Below are 19,479 nucleotides of genomic sequence, written 5' to 3' on the forward strand. Positions count from 1 at the left end.
GAGTCAACCTTTCCTGAAGAAGTCAAATTAGCAAGTAAGTTCAGAGGTACGTTGCAAGTTAATAGAAAATATTTCTGGAAAGGAAACATTAAAGCGTAGTTCCGGCCACAATTTCACTTTTTAAATATAAATACCCCTGTAATACACAAGCTTAATGTATTCTAGTAAAGTTAGTCTGTAAACTAAGGTCCGTTTTGTTAGGTTGTTACAGCATTTAGACACTTTATAAAATAGAAATTGACTGGGGCCATCTTAAGTGTGGGCATCATGAAGCCAGACTGTATGGACTTCCTGGATTTCAGCCTTGCAGATCTCGCACATGCTCAGTGCTGCACAAGCAGTGTAATAGGTTTCAGATCAGGTTTCAGCACCTGTACTGTCCAAGTCACATGATTCTTCGAGACTGGGGAGTGCACAGACTCCTAGAAAGTTACACCCACTACATTCCCAGGAGTCTGTGCGGTGTAGGTTAGGAAGCTTAAGCACCTAGGTGCAGGAAGAGGGAAGATTAACTATTCTGCCTAGCAACAACACTTTAAAGGCATCTAAAAAAAAAAAAAATTCTTAAAGGACTAATGACATTTTTTTAAAACTACTGATGTAATGTTATATTTATGGGTGGAACTCCACTTTAAGCAAGTAAACATTTAAAATACTTGATTTTACTGTGCTTCTACCTGCAAAAGTTTTTAACTTGGTGACAATTTTTATTTATTTATTATTATTTCTTTGTGCCAGGGATGGACCCCCTGCCCAATTTAACTTTCAAATGCCATGGATGTTTGGACAAGGGAAAAGTGACATTGCGATTTTACGATTTGTCTATAAATCTTTTTATACAAGCTTGGCACAGCTTTCATCCAGGCTACATAAGGGAAAGTTTTGTAAATCTCTTGTGTAAAAATTTCCCATAGTGTAGGAAAAGAGCGTGCTTAATCCCATATGGAAAATCAAAGTGCAATTTCTTGACTTTTTCCTTAATATGTTATATCAGATTTTTCCAAAGCAGGAATTCATTTAGAAAACACCATACATACCTGGAGAAATAAGCATTGCTGATACACCCTGTAAAGTTAGCTTGTGGTGGACCATTAGGAGTGCCCCCAAAGTAGAACTTTCTTGGTGTTGGAAGGCTTATGTCTTTTTCATCTCTCTGCTGGGAAGTAGTATCTGCCTCATCTACCAACAGATGACACCTACAGCAAAATACATTTAAGACAGTACTATAATATTACTTAGTACATTTAGTTGTATATGTTTTTTCTTTGAATGGTTTGGTCATTTAAGTTTAAGTTTGAGATGAAGTTTTATTTTCTGAATTCCACATTATCTGCATTTTATATCTAATAATAATTGTTACAGGGGCTAATGAGCAATAACCATCACCTTCTTTATGCAAAAAGGCAGAGTCAAAACTTTTTTAATAAAGAAAATAGAAAATATGATATTTTCAAATTACTTACAAATATAGCACATAAATGGACATGTTGATGTAAAATCACAAGAAATAAACATTTATTTAAATATCTTGTTTTGTTTTACTATGGAAAATAAAAGGAAAGAATGACCATTTTACCTGTTGGGTGAAACTGACGCAACAATATAGTGATTGTGCCCATCATTGTATTGCGTATTTTTGGACTGTACCGTCATGTCATTTACAGTTAAGACTACAGCACCTTTATCCATAGAAACTGAAAACACATCAGCCTAAAAAATATAAAGTACATAAACATAACTGTATTGTTACCTAAAATATACAGTGCTGTGGTAGCTGCAGTTATCAGGATTACCAGAGACTGCGGACATACTGCACGAGATTAACAGATACTGCGGACATACTGCACGAGATTAACAGATACTGCGGACATACTGCATTAGATTACCAGATACTGCAGACATACTGCACAAGATTACCAGATACTGCGGACATACTGCATTAGATTACCAGATACTGCGGACATACTGCATGAGATTACCAGATACTGTGGACATACTGCATTAGATTACCTGTGATTCCGTGAATTGTGGCCCCGATGACAGACTTTGCAGAGTGCACAGAGGACACAGGAGGCTGTATTTGCAGAGAGGGGGCGGGGCCGGGAGCTCCACTCGGAACAGAGCGGCTGTAGTGAGAGACAGTGATCAGAGTGGGCGCCTCAGTGGAGCTCCCGGCCCCGCCCCCCGACCTCTGTATTCCCCAACCTGTATAGAGGGGGCCGGGAGCTTCACTGATGTGCCCAGTCCGATCACTGCTCTTACTACAGCGGCTCTGCATACAGGCTACATGGGGCGGTGTCATCGCGTCAGTGGAGCTCCCGGCCCCGCCCCCTCACTGCTAGCTAGCTCGGGAATACAGTCTCCCCTGTGCACTACTGCACTTTGCAAAGCCATCATCGGGACCCTAATTCACGGGTGGCACGGGACCCCCTACAAAGATTGAGCTAAATGCAAGTTCCCAGTTTGCTCTGTGCTAAAGGGATTGACGGGATTGACTAAATCAATGATCAGGTAGCAGCAGTAATAAGGTGCTACAGACAACCTGAGGCCCTTTCAGACTTGTGCGACTTGGGACTGCAAAGTCGCATGACAAGTCATACCCCATGATTTCCAACAAGATCATTTCATATCTGTGCGACTTCAAAGTAGTCCCTGTACTACTTTCGTCCGACTTTGATGCGACTTGAGGCAGAGACCTCAAGATTACACAGACATTGCTTCAAGTCGCGGCAAAAATCATGGCAAAATCACGTAACTTTCAAGTCGCACAAGTGGCACAAGTGTGAAAGGAGACTTGGATTGGATTTTACTACCATGGGTACTTCGCCCGTGGTAGTAAAATCTGATCATTATTCCTGCGCATGTGCTGTAAAGACTACGGACAAATCTGATGGCTAGCAATGTTAACTGTGAAGTTTGCTCATCAGAATGCAGTTCACATGCACAAAAACCCGCTTTTCATTTAGGCACCGCTTCCACTTGTGCAACTTGTCCTGCGACTTGGGACTTCAACGTTGCATGACAAGTCGTACCCCATGATTTCCAATGAGAATCATTCATATCTGTGTGACCTCAAGTCACAGTGACTTCAAAGTAGTCCCTGCACTACTTTGGCCCCACTTTGATGCAACTTGAGGTCCATAGACCTCCAGAATACACAGGCATTGCTTTAAGTCGCATCAAAATTGCAGCAGAATCGTGCAACTTTCAGGCTGCGTTAGCCTGAAATAGTTAACATGTTTGTTGCATGTTAAGATAATGAACTAGTTCTTACCCCTTCAGAGTGATAGAGCAGTAATCCACTTGGCTGTAGGGTTTTGAAGCTAAAACCTCCCTCAAAAGCATCAAAGGGAGCTACTTTTTGACTGGATGCTATAAAGCTCTGTCCATTGAAATATGCTTTGCGTGACATCTGTGTAAACAAAAAATAACAGATTAATTTTAAATATGGCTGCAGCCAAACATATGGTAGATTTTGACGTTATGATAATATTTGCTTGTTCTTTGTTTAACAAACCACAAGGTAACATGAGCCCAAGACAAAAAACTGCTTCAGTTTTTTGGCTGTGTGGGAAGAATCACATTATCGCGTAATACTATAACATGTCTATCTTGTGTAAATTTGTAAAAATATGTTTTAATGCCAAATAGCACAAAACGACAATTTTAGGCTCTAACTCTTAATTTTCACTCATGGTATGAATACACTTGCATTAAGTAAATGGATGCTATGCTGTATGTACGACCATTAGTATTATTACTAACCAAGTTGGAATGAACGGTTTTATCCTAAGTTGCCTGAAGGCATTACATATGTTTATACTGTTGTTTTGTATTAAGTGCTGCTTCTGGTAGTGTACACACATCAGTGCAGGACAGTTGTGTGTCCTGTGCACAGTGATAGGCTTGCTGACTATACATGGTTCAGCTTTTCTGTTCAGCCAGTGGGCTGAATGACAAAATCTTAACCGATTTAATTTTTTCTTCCATAAATATTGGGGATGGGGTGTTGATTCTCCAACTGAGCTCATGCCCTCTTATTCTAGGAGTACGAAAAATCTTTCCATGCAATGTCTGTTTAATACAGATGTGCTGGGCTGTCGATTCATCAATAAAGTATGCTCATAAGGCTCCATGTACACGGGACGTTTTTACAACCTCTCCTTAACGATTTAACTTGACAGATAGTAACCCACGTTTAAAACGTCCGTTTTGCCACGTTTACATGTCCCGTTTAGCAGCGTTTTGCTGCGTTTGCGTTTTAGAAGCGTTTCAAATGGTTTTTTTGTTTTTTTTACAGCGATCTCCCCTAATGTGCTGTTGTGTTCTGCCAGTCTAACAGGGGGGACTGCCACCCTACCAGAACACTCTGGTCAGTGCTATCAGCCATTGGCTGAAAGCACTGATCGGGAGCCAATCAACAGACCTTTTTTGGTGATGCCCCTTCAACAGAAGTCGGCCAAACGGCTGGCTTCTATTTGACCGGCTGCAGTACACAAAGGTCGAATGTTGGATGGTTTCTACTGAAACCAAGGAAAGTGCTGGAAAATTATGCCTGGCATCTACAATGACTGTGAAGCTCTGTGTATATGAACTCTAACCACTGGACAATTACCACTGAGCAGCTCTTTCTGTTCTGAGCCCCCACCTCGAATGACACTAAAGTTCAGTAATCAGAAGCAGGAATAGGGGGTATGTCTCTATTGCTAAAGTCCTGACAGACATTGTAAACTGTGTATAAGTGCTCTGTAGCTTTTAATTCAAAATGTTATACTAAGACTCCTTTCACACTTAGGAGTTTTTCAGGTGGTACAGCACTAAAAATAGCGCTGCTATACCGCCTGAAAAACTCCTGCACTGCATACTTAATGTGAAAGCCCGAGGGCTTTCACACTGAGGCGATGCGCTGGCGGGAGAAGTTTTTTTTTCCTGCCAGCAGCATCTTTGGAGCGGTGAGAGGAGCGGCGTGTATACCGCTCCTTCACCGATCCTTCCCATTTAAAACAATGGGAAACCGCGGCAATGCCACCCGCAATGCGCCTCTGCAGAGGCGCATTGCGGGCGGTATTAACCCTTTATCGGCCGCTAGCGGGGGTTAATACCGCACCGCTAGCGGCCGAATCCCACGGAAAAACCGACGGAAATAGCGGCGCTATACCGCCAGCGCGCCTCCTTCCCCAGTTTGAAAAGGGCCTATAGGTAATTTTTTTTTTTTGAAGACTGCTGTTTTGGCATGTTGCTGATTGAACTCTGTTAGACCAATCGTACACTTTTTCCACCTTAAAGCAGACCTTTCCCATCTTCCGCTACTTCCCTCCACTACACCCCTCCTTCCATCCCCTGTATGTATTGTGCATTTCTTTTCATTTTTTTTACCTTTTTTTGGGGTAAAACAATTCAGCCAGACTCCCTATGCACATCAGTCTCCTTAGGCGAATGACGTGCACACTGCCTGCTGTGCCTCTTCTGATATGCACATCACATATCCCAGGAGGCATAGCCTTCCATTCAGAAATGGAGGAGGGGCAGGCCTATCGGCACAGCATCCGGAGGCCCACCCGCTGAGCCAGGAAGCATTAGGTCTCTCAATAACATTGGAAAGCACACAGCGGCACGGGACAGAGCTGTGGCCAGGCATGTGAGGATCTCAGTGTGACATCCCTGGATGGCTGAGTATCTAAAATGTGCAAATACCTTCTTAAGGTAAGGGGTGGGGGGTGAAATAAAAAAAAGAAGGGGGCTGGGGGGCAGGTGCAGAACCTCTTTAGGTTGCCATTTCATCACAATGGATCCGCAGGTTTTGGCTCCTAAATATCTAAAACGTTTACATCTTTCTATCTTTCTCTATTGATATTCTTAAGCATACCAGGACAGAGTATTATACTATTATAATAAGAATGGTATAGTTATGCATATGTAAATAATGAAGTAACCAAATGTTATCCATTTCAGCTATGTTACATGCATAGAATGGATTACATCTTTCCCTTGCATTACCATGTAGAGCCTGAATTTTCTTGCACTTCCTAAATGTCCCAATTTAGGTTTGGTCCACAAAAAAGGAATATTTCAATTTTAGGTAGATGCTGCTGGGGAGATTGTTATCTAGTTGAGACACTGTTGGTAAGATATTTGTGATTGTTCCTTGGTCTGCACCCCAAATGTCCATATTGTTCCTGTTGGATTTTCATTTATTTTATATTACAGAGAATGGAACAAGAAGAACAAGTACACACAAAGTTGGATGGTAACACCAAAAACTCAGAGTTCAGCAGGAAACGGCTGACTTTTGGCACTGCTGTCTGTTCAACAGAAGCCAGTCCAATCACTTCTGGAGCCAGTCTTTGTGGAAAACCAGCATTTTATCAACACTTGCATCCAATAGCTGCAATGGCTGATCTGTGTATTCTGGCAGGGAGCGTGGAATACCATAGCGCATGCTATGCGTTGATGCAAGGATCTGTCTTTTTTTTTTCTTTCAACCCACTGGTTAAATGAAAAATAATCTGAAGGTGTATACCCAGCTTTAGAAGTAATGGTAGGTAAATCTCAAAGTTTGCATATACAGACATATAACAAACCAGTGGAGTGGATAGGCCCTTTCATTTTATACTTTTGCTGAGAAACATGAGCTTTTAAGTCTTTACTAGTACTATTTAATTAAACAGAGCAATTACAAGAGCGTCTTCTGGGCAACCATAGCTGATTCCAATGGTGTCTGGTTCTTCTAAGAGGTTGAAATCTTTTTTCTGGAATTGGAAGCTCTTCATACATCCTCTGAATGCAATATCTGCAGCTACATGGGCCTTCATGCTGTGGGAGATAATGGAATAAATGCCATTAAGGATCCTACATAGGTTAAAACTAATGGAAATTGAATAGACACGTGAAGAGTGAATCAGTAAAATATGTAGTTCACACATTTTTGCTTTGCCTGAATATTTGCATGCAAATTTGAGTTTATTTATTGCACATACTGACACCAAAGTTCTATTTTAATAAAACTCAAACATTTAGCATGGATTTACTTAAAGGAGAAACAGTTTACAAGCTCATAGTAATTTGTTGACATAACAGCATTTCTTAACCTGTGAGTAGAGCTACTGGCAGCATGATAGTGCAGGCACTTCCCACAGTCTGCATGCAGAATTAGGCCGCCCATACAAGAAGGAATGGATGGCTGCACACCGAAGTAGTAGAACGTCTCTTTATTGTAAAATCCCAAAACACAAATGACACCACAGGACGATAAGGCAGATACAGGTAGACGCGTTTCACACTGCCTTATTGTCCTGTGGTGTCATTCATGTTTTTGAATTTTACAATAAAAAGACTTTCTACTACTTTGGTGTGCAACCATCCATTCCTTCTTGTATCTCCTGCCCCGCTGGCGAGCCAAGGCTAGCATCCATGGGAGGGGTCTATTCTGCAGCTCACTTGTTTCCATCACTCACCTGGAGTGGTATTTACCTTCGCCAGACTTAGGCCCATGTCACACTAGCGATCCTGTGCCAATTTAACAAAATTATGCTAGAGCACACACACCTGCTCTTATGATATTGCTCCCTCACTGGTCAATCCTGTAAGTTGTGGCTTTGTTGCTGCTACCTTTCTGGCAAGTAAAATTCTGCAGTATTTTGACCAGCGAGTAACACCATAATATTAGGTGAGTAGTCTTTATTAAGTCACCACCAGCTACAGGACTGCTAATGTTACACAGCTTTTGTGTTTCAAACAAATGCCAGACTAACCTTAAAATCTAGGGCTGTATTTAATAAAAGAGACCCGACCTCTCAGGGTTGTTGTATAGTCTACCCCTGCTGTCCTGCTAGTTACAGCGTATAACGGGTGTACTGACTGTCCAACAGGGAGGCGTTGGTGAAAAGAAAGTAGAACTACATACAGTTTCTCACAAAAGTGAGTACACCCCTTACATTTCTGTAAATATTTTATTGTATCTTTTCATGTGACAACACTGAAGAAATTACACTTTGCTACAATGTAGTAGTAAGTGTACAGCTTGTATAACAGTGTAAATTTGCTGTCCCCTTAAAATAACTCAACACACAGCCATTAATATCTAAACCACTGGCAACAAAAGTGAGTACACTCCTAAGAGAAAATTTCCAAATTGGGCCCAAAGTGTCAATATTTTGTGTGGCCACCATTATTTTTCAGCACTGCCTTCACCCTCTTGGGCATGGAGTTCACCAGAGCTTCACAGGTTGCCACTGAAGTCCTCTTCCCCTCCTCCATGGTCGACATCATGGAGCTGGTGGATGTTAGAGCCACAGATGCTCAATATTGTTTAGGTCTGGAGACATGCTTGGCCAGTCCCATCACCTTTACCCTCAGCTTCTTTAGCAAGGCAGAAGTCATCTTGGAGGTGTGTTTGGGGTTGTTATGTTGGAATACTGCCCTCTGGCCCAGTCTCTGAAGGGAGGGATCATGCTCTGCTTGAGTATGTCACAGTACATGTTGGCATTCATGATTCTCTCAATGAACTGTAGCTCCCCAGTGCCAGCAGCACTCATGCAGCCCCAGACCATGACTATCCCACCACCATGCTTGACTGTAGGCAAGAAACACTTGTCTTTGTACAACTCACCAACTCACCTGGTTGCCGCCACGCACGCATGACATCATCTGAACCTAATAAGTTTATCTTGATCTCATCAGACCACAGGACATTGTTCCAGTAATCCATGTCCTTAGTCTGCTTGTCTTCAGCAAACTGTTTGCGGGCTTTCTTGTGCATAATCTTTAGAAGAGGCTTCCTTCTGGGATGACAGCCATGCAGACCAATTTAATGCAGTGTGCAGCGTATGGTCTGAGCACTGACAGGCTGACCCCTCACCCCTTCAACCTCTGCAACAATGCTGGCAGCACTCATACATCTATTTCCCAAAGTCAACCTCTGGATATGACGCTGATCACGTGCACTCAACTTCTTTGGTCGATCATGGCGAGGCCTGGTCTGAGTGGAACCTGTCCTGTTGAACCGCTGTATGGTCTTGGACACCATGCTGAAGCTTAGCTTCCCCTGTGACCCAGAAAACCCTTGGGGAACAAGATTCTGCACCTGCTTACAGTCCTGTCCAGTAAGGGTTTCTGGGAGGCAAAAGGGTATTACAAATCCGGTTAAACAGGGGATATATCTATCTATCATTCTCTCTCTCTCTCTCTATATATATATATATATATATATATATATATATATATATATATATATATATATACACACAGTTGTGCTCATAGGTTTACATACCCTGGCAGAATTTATGATTTCTTTGCCATTTTTCAGAGAATATGAATGATAACACAAAAACATTTCTTTCACTCATGATTAGTGTTTGGCTGAACCCACATTGATTGATAATACAACTGTGTTTACTCTTTTTTAATCGTAATCACAACAGATTCTACCCAAATGACCCTGATCAAAAGTTTACATACCCTGGTGATTTTGGCCTGATAACATGCACACAAGTTGACACAAAGGGGTTTGAGCCTAGGTTCACACTGCTGCGAATTCAAAATCGCGTTAAAATGCGCGATTTTACCGCGATTTCGCGGCCGCGATTTCGGCCGCAATTTAATGTAAATCGCGGCCCGAAATCGCAAAAAGTAGTACAGGAACTACTTTTTGAAATCGCAGATGCAGCGTCGCACTGATTAGGACAGTGCCATTGCCAACAATTGCCGCCGATTTGAGATGCGATTTGACATGTCAAATCGAATCTCAAATCGTTCCAAATCGTACCCAGTGTGAACCAGGGCTGAATGGCTATTAAAGGTAACAATCCTCACCTGTGATCTGTTTGCTTGTAATTAGTGTGTGTATATAAAAGGTCAATGAGTTTCTGGACTCCTGACAGACCCTTGCATATTTCATCCAGTGCTGCACTGACGTTTCTGGATTCTGAGTCATGGGTAAAGCAAAATAATTGTCAAATGATGTATGGGAAAAGGTAGTTGAATTGTATAAAACAGGAAAGGGATATAAAAAGATATCCAAGGAATTGAGAATGCCTATCAGCAGTGTTCAAACTCTAATCAAGTGGAAAATGAGGGGCTCTGTTGAAACCAAACAACGGTGAGGTAGACAAACTAAAATTTCAGTCACAACTGCCAGGAAAATTGTTTGGGATGCAAAGAAAAACACACAAATAACTTCAGGTGAAATACAGGACTTTCTGAAAACATGTGGTGTGACTGTTTCAAGATGCACAATAAGGAGGCACTTAAAGAAAGATGGGCTGCATGGTCGAGTCGCCAGAAGAAAGCCATTACTACACAAATGCCACAAAGTATCCCTCTTACAATACGCCAAACAGCACAGAGACAAACCTCAAACCCTCTGGCACAAAGTCATTGGGAGTGATGAGACCAAAATGTAGTTTTTTGGCCACAACCATAAACGTTTAATTTGGAGAGGAGTCAACAAGTCCTATGGTGAAAGGTACACCATTCCTACTGTGAAACCTGGAGGTGGATAGCTGATGTTTTGGGGATGTGTGAGGTACAAAGGCACAGGAAATTTGGTCAAAATTGATGGCAAGATGAATGCAGTATGTTATCAAAAACAACTGCAGGAACATTTGCATTCATCAGCCAGGAAGCTGCGCATAGGATGTACGTGGACATTCCAACATGACAATGATCCAAAACACAAGGTCAAGTCGACCTGTCATTGTCTACAGCAGAATAAAGTGAAGGTTCTGGAGTGGCCATCTCCCTCTCATGACCTCAATATCATTAAGCCACTCTGGGGAGATCTCAAACGTGCAGTTCATGCAAAACCGCCCAAGAATTTTACAGGAACTGGAGACTTTTGCCAAGAGAAATGGGCAGCTTTACCATCCGAGAAGATAAAAAGCCTCATCCACATCCATGTCATTGATGGTAAAGGGGGCAATACACGGTATTAAGAACTGGGGTATGTAAACTTTTGATAAGGGTCATTTGGGTAGTTTTTGTTGTCATTATGATTTAAAAATAATAAACACAGTTGATTGATAATAAATGCCAAACATTAACCATGAGTGAAAGAAAAGTTTTTGTGTTATCGTGCATATTATCAGAAAAATGGCCAAGAAATCATAAATTCTGCCAGGGTATGTAAACTTATAAGCAGAACTATATATATATATATATATATATATATATATATATATATATATATATATATATATATATATATATATAAACAAGATGTATTGCTGATATTAACATAGTTGCTGCCTTAAGGCCCATACACACGATCGGATTTTCCGACGGGAAATGTGTGATGGCAGGCTGTTGTCGGAAAATCCGACCATTTGTATGCTCCATCGGACAATTGTTGTCGGAGCTTCCGCTAACAAATGTGGGATAGCATGCTTTTAAATTTTCCGACAACAATTGTGTCTTGTCGGATTTTCTGATCGTACGTACACAAGTTCATTGGACAAAAACCCAAAGTACAAACACGCTCAGACTAAAGTCCTACGCTTTGCCCGCAGAAAATTGGATTGGGTGTATGAGGCTTTGGAAGATGCCTAAAACTGTTTAAATGTTGCCTAGCGTTCCCTTTAACTCACCTCTCTAGTATGTGTGAAGGAGCTCCTCCAATATAGATATCAGTAAATGGAATTGGTGTCTTATCGTTGTCAACACTCTTCACATGCTTTCTGTCAACCACCAAGATCATCTTCTTGAAATTGTGATAAATTACAGAGATCTGGGAAATGAAATTTGGCAGTAAAGTCTGTGATCAAGCTGTGATCCTCATTTGTGCAAATTATCAACATATTTTTCAAATGAACATGCTTTAACATGCTGTGCAAAAAACAATCAAATGTTCTCTGTATTCTTGTAGGCTAATATCACTTACACAGTGCATATTTCCCACACTTTTATTCTTATAACTAACACATCTTTAGCATTGTATTTGTAAATCCGTGGCTCTTTCTGGTCACTGAATCATGGAATACCATAGAAAAAACATACCTCATGAAACCTTGCATCATTGATCTGAGCTTTTTTCATTGAGTCATCCAGCAGTACAGGACCTTTACTGAAGCCAAAGTCATACAAGACCCGCAGGTAGCCATCTTGGATTTCCAAGCTAAAGAATTTTGTCTGGGAAATAGGGAGTATAAAATAGTTCAATGGCATGCAAACAAAGCATGGTTTACAGTGTGGCATTTAACCACAAAGTTACAGTTCGAAATGTTATTCAAATCTGATACTTACGCCATTAACCATCAAGAAAACAAGAGCATTGTCCACAGGTGTTCGGACTTCAATATCAAATCGGGTAACCTGAGTAAATTTCCCTCTTCTTTCTATGTTGCGTATTACAGCATAACCTGTGCCATCAAAGAAGTAGGTTGCTGCTCGACTTTGAGTGAATGCCAACTTATTTCTAAGACAGATAAAAGGATATAAGGTGTTTCATATTATATTCTTTTTTACATAAACATGCAATTTGTTATATTGGTATTCATAATAGGGGCATGCAATCAGTACCAAATGAGCTGAACCATTGATGAGCTGCTTACAAAAATGCTAGTTGCCTGGCTGTACCTTGCACGTATACAAATCAAGAAAGTCAGTGAAATCAGCATTCCTAATCTGCATATGTTTCTAGATCCGAGACACAAAGTGCTGAAGCCATTGGATCAACAGTCCAGAAACTAGTATTTTCAGTAGGAATGGTCATCAATGGCAGCTTCCATACTTTCTCAGTATAGATTTTGGTTTAACTAGTTAGTTACCTTGGCTTTGCTTGGAGCATATTACACACTCCCTGGGTTTACCAATATTTCAATTTTTTTTTAAAAAGGCCAGTGTTGGTTGTTAATGGTCATCATCTGAAGCAAATCTTTCCTCTAAAATAATATATGCATTTAAAGCACAACTTAAAGTGTTAATAAACCCACAGTAGTAAAATCAGTCTGTGTATGCAGTAAAGCATGCTTGTTATACTAAGGGTTTAATCCTCTGAATTGTGTAAAAAGGCTGTGTGATCCCGTCCTCTCTGTTCCTCCCCTTTTTTCACAGTCCCCAATTAATCTCCTGATAGAAGAGAGGCTAGGGGCAAGCTGCACATGCTCAGTTTGGTGTGTATTGCTAGAGAGTTTTTTTTCATGGGAGGGTGCATGTGATCAGCACAGGGCCAATCAGCACTGTCCAGACAAAGGATCATGGGGTCCTACAGCCTCCTTCAAGCTTAAACCAGGCACTTATACTCACAAGATCACTCTAACTGCTGATGAGAAAAGGTATTTAGCAGTTTATATTTATTAAAATTGTTGCATTTCCATGTTCTGTGTACTGTGGGAGACCAGATATAGTGAATGCAGGGTCCTGGTTTTAGTAACACTTAAAACCCTAATTATTTTCTTAGTTTTGGACACAGTGTGGAAGATTCCACTCACTTCCTGTCCAGGCCACTGCTGCCACATATAACAGGAAGTGAGATTCTATTTCCCACATTTTTCAAAACTAAAATGGAAAAAAAAACTTCTTCGTGGCTGACATAACTAATTAACAAGCTATCATTTATTTTCTATAGGTTTATATCTTAAATTAAATTTAAATACATTTTAAATGGTATTTCTGTATAATATATAAGTGACACCAAATTTTGGTTAAAAAATATATTTAAATTTGTATTCTTAGCTCATACCTTCTATTGCGCTATAGCCGAAATGATGGCTACAGCGCGGACCTGCTTTGCCGGGGGGGGGGGGGGGGGGGGGCGTCAATAGACTTCTTCCACCTTGCTCTATACTCACTGTAATTAGTGGAAGTGTATGGGTGATTTTTTTTAGAATAAATATATTGTTTAGTGTCACTTTAACAGGCAACAATATGCTTTGATCAATCTAAGTTCAAGAAGAACTACAATATGAGACATATACAGTATTTTTTACTCTTTTGGCAGAACTGAAATAACATAAAATGCTCCATATATTGTACAGAGACTAGCAGAGTAATGAACTCAACAATAGGAAAACATTTCAGTTTAATTCATGGCATTTTCTTTACCTCACACAAGGTGGTGCTGTGGCTGTATTGATGTTATGTCTATTATGGAAATTATATAAACTGACAACATCATCATTTACAGAAGCAAGTTCCAGACAGCCAACAAAGCCAGGTAGGTTCAAACTGTCCGGGAGCTGAAGAAAACAAATTACCAGTAAGCAAATGTAAATCAAACACAAGCAATGCTTGGCACATATCCTGCCTGAGATACTAGCTGCAAACAAATGTGCAAAGTTCCCTGTTTAAGTGTGACCCCTACAAGAATGCAGCTGTCAGATAGATCCTGTGTTATTAATCATTGATTCGGCATCACACTAGTAATAGTTTATACATCATTAATTGATGCTATGTGCAGTATTAACACATCCTAATGTGGTAATAAACAATTCAATTTACATTATTGCATAGGCTGTGATTTCAGGATTCAGTGTCACAGTCATCTCCCATCTTTGCATGCATTAACAAGATGCTTGGAGGTACCATTATGAATTAGTGTCACCGCTGCCCAACTTCAAATGGGCTGCATGTTTTTGTTTATTGCGGGAAAGCATGCGATTTTGCCTGCGTTCCCACAACACACAAATGTGAACCTAGCCTAAATTACCACCATCTTGCTTATTTATGAACTTGCGTTAATTATTTTGGATTTTGGCACAGCCATAGTGACAGATCTGAAAAGTGGTGATAGTAAGGCCTCGTACACACGATAAGTTAACCAGATGACAACGGTCTGATGGACCGTTTTCATCGCTCCAAACCGATCGTGTGTTGGCCCCTATAGGTTATTTAACCATAGGTTAAAAAAAAGCCAACTTGCTTTAAATTTAACCTATGGATTCCTAACCGATAGGTCAAAACCAATAGTTAGTAAGCACAACCATTGGTTAACCTCTTGACCACTGGGCACTTAAACCCCCTTCCTGACCAGACCAATTTTCAGCTTTCGGTGCTCTCACAATTTGAATGACAATTACTCCGTCATACAACATTGTACCCATTTGAAATTGTTGTCCTTTTTTTCACACAAATAGAGCTTTCTTTTGGTGGTATTAGATCACCTCTGGGTTTTTTATTTTTTGCGCTATAAAAGAAAAACGACCGAAAATTCTGTAAAAAAAAAAAAAAAAAACTTGTTTCTGTCATATTCGCAGGTTATTTCTCACACACAGCATATGCATACCACGAATGACACCCCAAAACACATTCTGCTATTCCTCCCGAGTATGGCGATACCCCATGTGTGCAACTTTTACACGGCGTGGCCACATACAGAGGCCCAACATGCAGGGAGCGCCATCAGGCGTTCTGGAACACCCAGGCCAATTCTGACATTTCTCTCCTACATGGAAAAATCACAATTTATTTGCTAGAAAATTACATAGAACCCCAAAACATTATATATGCGGAGTATTGGGGTATTGCGGAGTATTGGGGTATTGCGGAGTATTTGGGTATTGCAGAGTATTGGGGTATTGGGGGTATTGCAGAGTATTGGGGGTATTGCGGAGTATTGGGGTATTGCGGAGTATTTGGGTATTGCAGAGTATTGGGGTATTGGGGGTATTGCAGAGTATTGGGGTATTGCAGAGTATTTGGGTATTGCAGAGTATCGCGCAGGGTATTGCAGAGTATCGCGCAGGGTATTGCAGAGTATTGCGCGGGGTATTGCAGAGTATCGGGGTATTGCAGAGTATCGGGGTATTGCAGAGTATCGGGGTATTGCAGAGTATCGGGGGGTATGGCAGAGTATCGGGGGGTATGGCAGAGTATCGGGGGGTATGGCAGAGTATCGGGGGGTATGGCAGAGTATGGGGGGGTATGGCAGAGTATGGGGGGGTATGGCAGAGTATGGGGGGGTATGGCAGAGTATGGGGGGGTATGGCAGAGTATGGGGGGGGTATGGCAGAGTATGGGGGGGTATGGCAGAGTATTGGGGGTATGGCAGAGTATTGCTGAGCTGGGAGGGATGGCTGGATCTGTGACTGCAGTTGTCACAGATCCAGCCACAGCACTGCTGACACCCCGCGCTCCCCCCCCCTCCTCTCCTCTCCTCTCGCACTGTACCGAACGGTACAGAGAGGAGAGGGAGGAACCGGCGTCATCAAATGACGCCGGTTTGTTTACAAGTGATCGCTCCGTCATTTGACGGAGCGATCACGTGGTAAACAGCCGCGATTCGCGGCAATTTACCGTGATCCGTGATGCGCCGGGTCTTCTAGACCCGGCGAGCACGGACACTTCCGCGAGCGCGCCCCAGGGGACGCGCAAACGCGGAAGTGCACGAGGACGTCCCAGGGACGTCCTGTCACAGTAACTCGACCGCGCTGTAGCAGTATTTTTGCTATAGCGCGGTCGGCAAGTGGTTAAAAATCCACGCATGCTCAGAATCAAGTCGACGCATGCTTGGAAGCATTGAACTTCATTTTTTTCAGCATGTCGTTGTGTTTTACGTCACCGCGTTCTGACACGATCAGTTTTTTAACCTATGGTGTGTAGGCGTGACGGACCATCAGTCAGCTTCATCGGTTAACCTATGACAACGGTCCTTCAGACCGTTCTCATCGGATGGACTGATCGTGTGTACGAGGCTTAAGAGCTACCTAAATCTTGCGCATGCTGGGTAAATGTACCAAAACTACCGCAAGAATTTCATGATTTAGGCAAAGGCCATGTTAAAAAGGTCATACTGCCAGAAAAGGGACATTACTGCGTTATTGAATTTTTCTGAATGTCTGTAATTAACAGTTATTTTTATTTTTTTTACAAGAAATGTTATGAGGCAGTAGCAGGGCTGTCTTAATGAGTGGGCACACCTGGGCACTGCCCATGGGCCCCAGCTGCATGGGGGGCCCCTACACTTTCCCCCAAAGCAGCTGGTTCTTAAGCCACGCTGCCCAGAAAATTGGGGGCCCAATGGTGCTGGGGGGATATCTGGGGTGCTGGGGAGGCATCAATCTAGCAGATATATTATATGCACAGGACAGCTTTGTCAGTATGTAGTATTTTCCCACTGTTTCTTTGCTGTACATAATGATTGTTCATGTAGTTAATGCGGAGCTCCACCCAAAAGGTGGAAGGCACCCACTTGTCTGCCTCCTACCTATTTGATGTCTGTTTACCTGCTTTGCCTCCATTGTAGGGGCCCCAGAGCATTACTTTGCCCATGGGCCCATGATGCTATTAAGACGGCCCTGAGCAGTAGTTCTCACCCTTGAGGTCAGATTCCATTAAATTCTTCCAAAACCTTCCATGTTTCAACAGTAAAACAGTACTGTATGTTTAAAATCATACAATGGCATGGGAATACAGAATTCGTATTTAAAGTGGAGTTCCACCCATAAATATAACATTACATCAGTAGTTTTAAAAAAATGTCATTAGTCCTTTAAGAAAAACATTTTTTTTTTAGATGCCTTCAAAGTGTTGTTGCTAGGCAGAATAGTTAATCTTCCCACTTGCTTCACCTAGGTGCTTAAGCTTCCTAACCTACACCGCACAGACTCCTGGGAATGTAGTGGGTGTAACTTTCCAGGAGTCTGTGCACTCCCCAGTCTCGAAGAATCATGTGACTTGGACAGTACAGGTGCTGAAACCTGATCTGAAACCTATTACACTGCTTGTGCAGCACTGAGCATGTGCGAGATCTGCAAGGCTGAAATCCAGGAAGTCTGGCTTCATGATGCCCACACTTAGGATGGCCCCAGTCAATTTCTATTTTATAAAGTGTCTAAATACTGTAACAACATAACATAACGGACCTTAGTTTACAGACTAACTTTACTAGAATACATTAAGCTTGTGTATTACAGGGGTATTTATATAAAAAAAGTGAAATTGTGGCCGGAACTCCGCTTTAATCGTCTGAAAGGCTCTGAATGGGGATGATGGGGGTTCTGGAGGGAGTTGGGGAACTCTGCAGCAAACGTGGTGGCCCTGTAAGGGATGGGGTTTCTGGATGAAACACTAGAAGGTGAGTGAAAATCTCCCCAACTTGACACCAAGCAAAAACTAAGCTATAACTTTGGATATAGTTTGCATCTACACCTTATCAAAGGAATAATAAGCAGTCTGTCAAATATTACCTTAAATCTTTCAGGCACGCCACCAACATAGAATACGGTATTGTCAGGGTCTAGATCCAGCAGTGAGTCACTGCCAGAAGCCTCTCCCTTCTTAATAAATTTTTCCTCTGTTGCACCAGCCTGGCTAGGTACAGTTAGAAGTACTTTTCCGTGTCGGCCCAATCTGGGAGAAATTAGAAAAAACAGTGTTATCTTATCCATATTCCTACAGCATGCACACAAAACATTTTATAGTACTTAATATATAGATAGATGTATAGGTGCTACTTGTGTAGTTCTTCCTCATTCCTGCCTGCTGTTTATGAAATAAAATGTTGTATATTTTAAATATTGGAAGTTTTAGCACTTAATTGTCCGCACTTGTCATAAAGGGAACCCGTCACCAACCTAAAAAATTGCAAGTGAAAGCACAGAAAATTCAAATATTCATAAAAGCTTATTTACAGTGATTTTCCTTTCCATAAATAATTTTTTATTGCATGCAATATGCTTTCCCTAGCAAAGGCCTCACCCTCATTCCATTTCATAGCCCTCTGGGAGTGTCTAATTACTTTCTGTGCTGGCCCAGCTTCTCTGTCCCTTCCTGACCTCCCTTTTATGTAGCTGCCAGGGAGAATGGCGGGGGAATAATATAGAGCAGCCTTTCTCAACCAGGGTTCCTCCAAAGATCATGAGCAATTTATGCCTCCTAGAAAAGTTACCACTGACACCAATGATCTATTCAGCTATCTTTCCCACTGGCCACCAATTAAAGGGCATTCTTCCCACTGACCACCAACCAACCTTATGTGCCCTCAGCTGTGAATAGTGTAATTATTGAATAGAAAAGTTACCACTGACACCAATGATCTTTTCAGCTATCTTTCCCATTGGCCACCAATTAAAGGGCATTCTTCCCACTGACCACCAACCAATCTTATGTACCCTCTGCTGTGAATAGTGTAATTATTGTCAGGGGTTCCCGGAGATCTGAAAGTTAAGGTTTCCTCTGTGTTAAAAAAATTGAGCAAGGAAGGCTGAAATAGAGTGATAGGTCGGAGTCTACCTGAGTCTTCTGGGGCTGCTGACAACACATCCATGATGGGAGCACCCAGCAGCATTCTCAGCACTTTTAGATGTCTGCACAAGGGATGCTTTTATAGTTGAATAACATGCAAAAAAAATGACAAATGCACATATACCGTATATACTCGAGTATAAGCCGACCCGAATATAAGCTGAGGCACCTAATTTTACCACAAAAAACTGGGAAAGCTTACTGACTCGAGTATAGGCCTAGGGTGGGAAATGCAGCAGCTACTGTAAGTGGAAAGAGGGTCAACAATGCCCATTTGCAGCCCTTACTGTTCCTATTTGCAGC

At 41.7% G+C, this 19,479-nt stretch overlaps 1 protein-coding gene across 1 annotated transcript in view; it reads right to left on the reverse strand.

The window, feature by feature from the left end:
* Window positions 1–19,479, reverse strand: part of LAMA4 (laminin subunit alpha 4) — a 151,842-nt gene that overhangs the window by 24,704 nt on the left and 107,659 nt on the right. Inside the window, exons 23-31 of the mRNA XM_040350260.1 lie at window positions 18,120–18,282; window positions 14,038–14,171; window positions 12,238–12,409; window positions 11,992–12,123; window positions 11,583–11,722; window positions 6,678–6,813; window positions 3,275–3,412; window positions 1,577–1,710; window positions 1,038–1,196 (exon numbers count right to left, since the gene is read on the reverse strand). Of these exons, the coding sequence (XP_040206194.1) occupies window positions 1,038–1,196; window positions 1,577–1,710; window positions 3,275–3,412; window positions 6,678–6,813; window positions 11,583–11,722; window positions 11,992–12,123; window positions 12,238–12,409; window positions 14,038–14,171; window positions 18,120–18,282 (1,308 nt within the window). The remainder of the gene's footprint in view (window positions 1–1,037; window positions 1,197–1,576; window positions 1,711–3,274; window positions 3,413–6,677; window positions 6,814–11,582; window positions 11,723–11,991; window positions 12,124–12,237; window positions 12,410–14,037; window positions 14,172–18,119; window positions 18,283–19,479) is intronic.

Source organism: Rana temporaria, chromosome 4 (genome assembly GCF_905171775.1).
Source record: "Rana temporaria chromosome 4, aRanTem1.1, whole genome shotgun sequence".
Taxonomy (NCBI): Eukaryota; Metazoa; Chordata; class Amphibia; order Anura; family Ranidae; genus Rana; species Rana temporaria.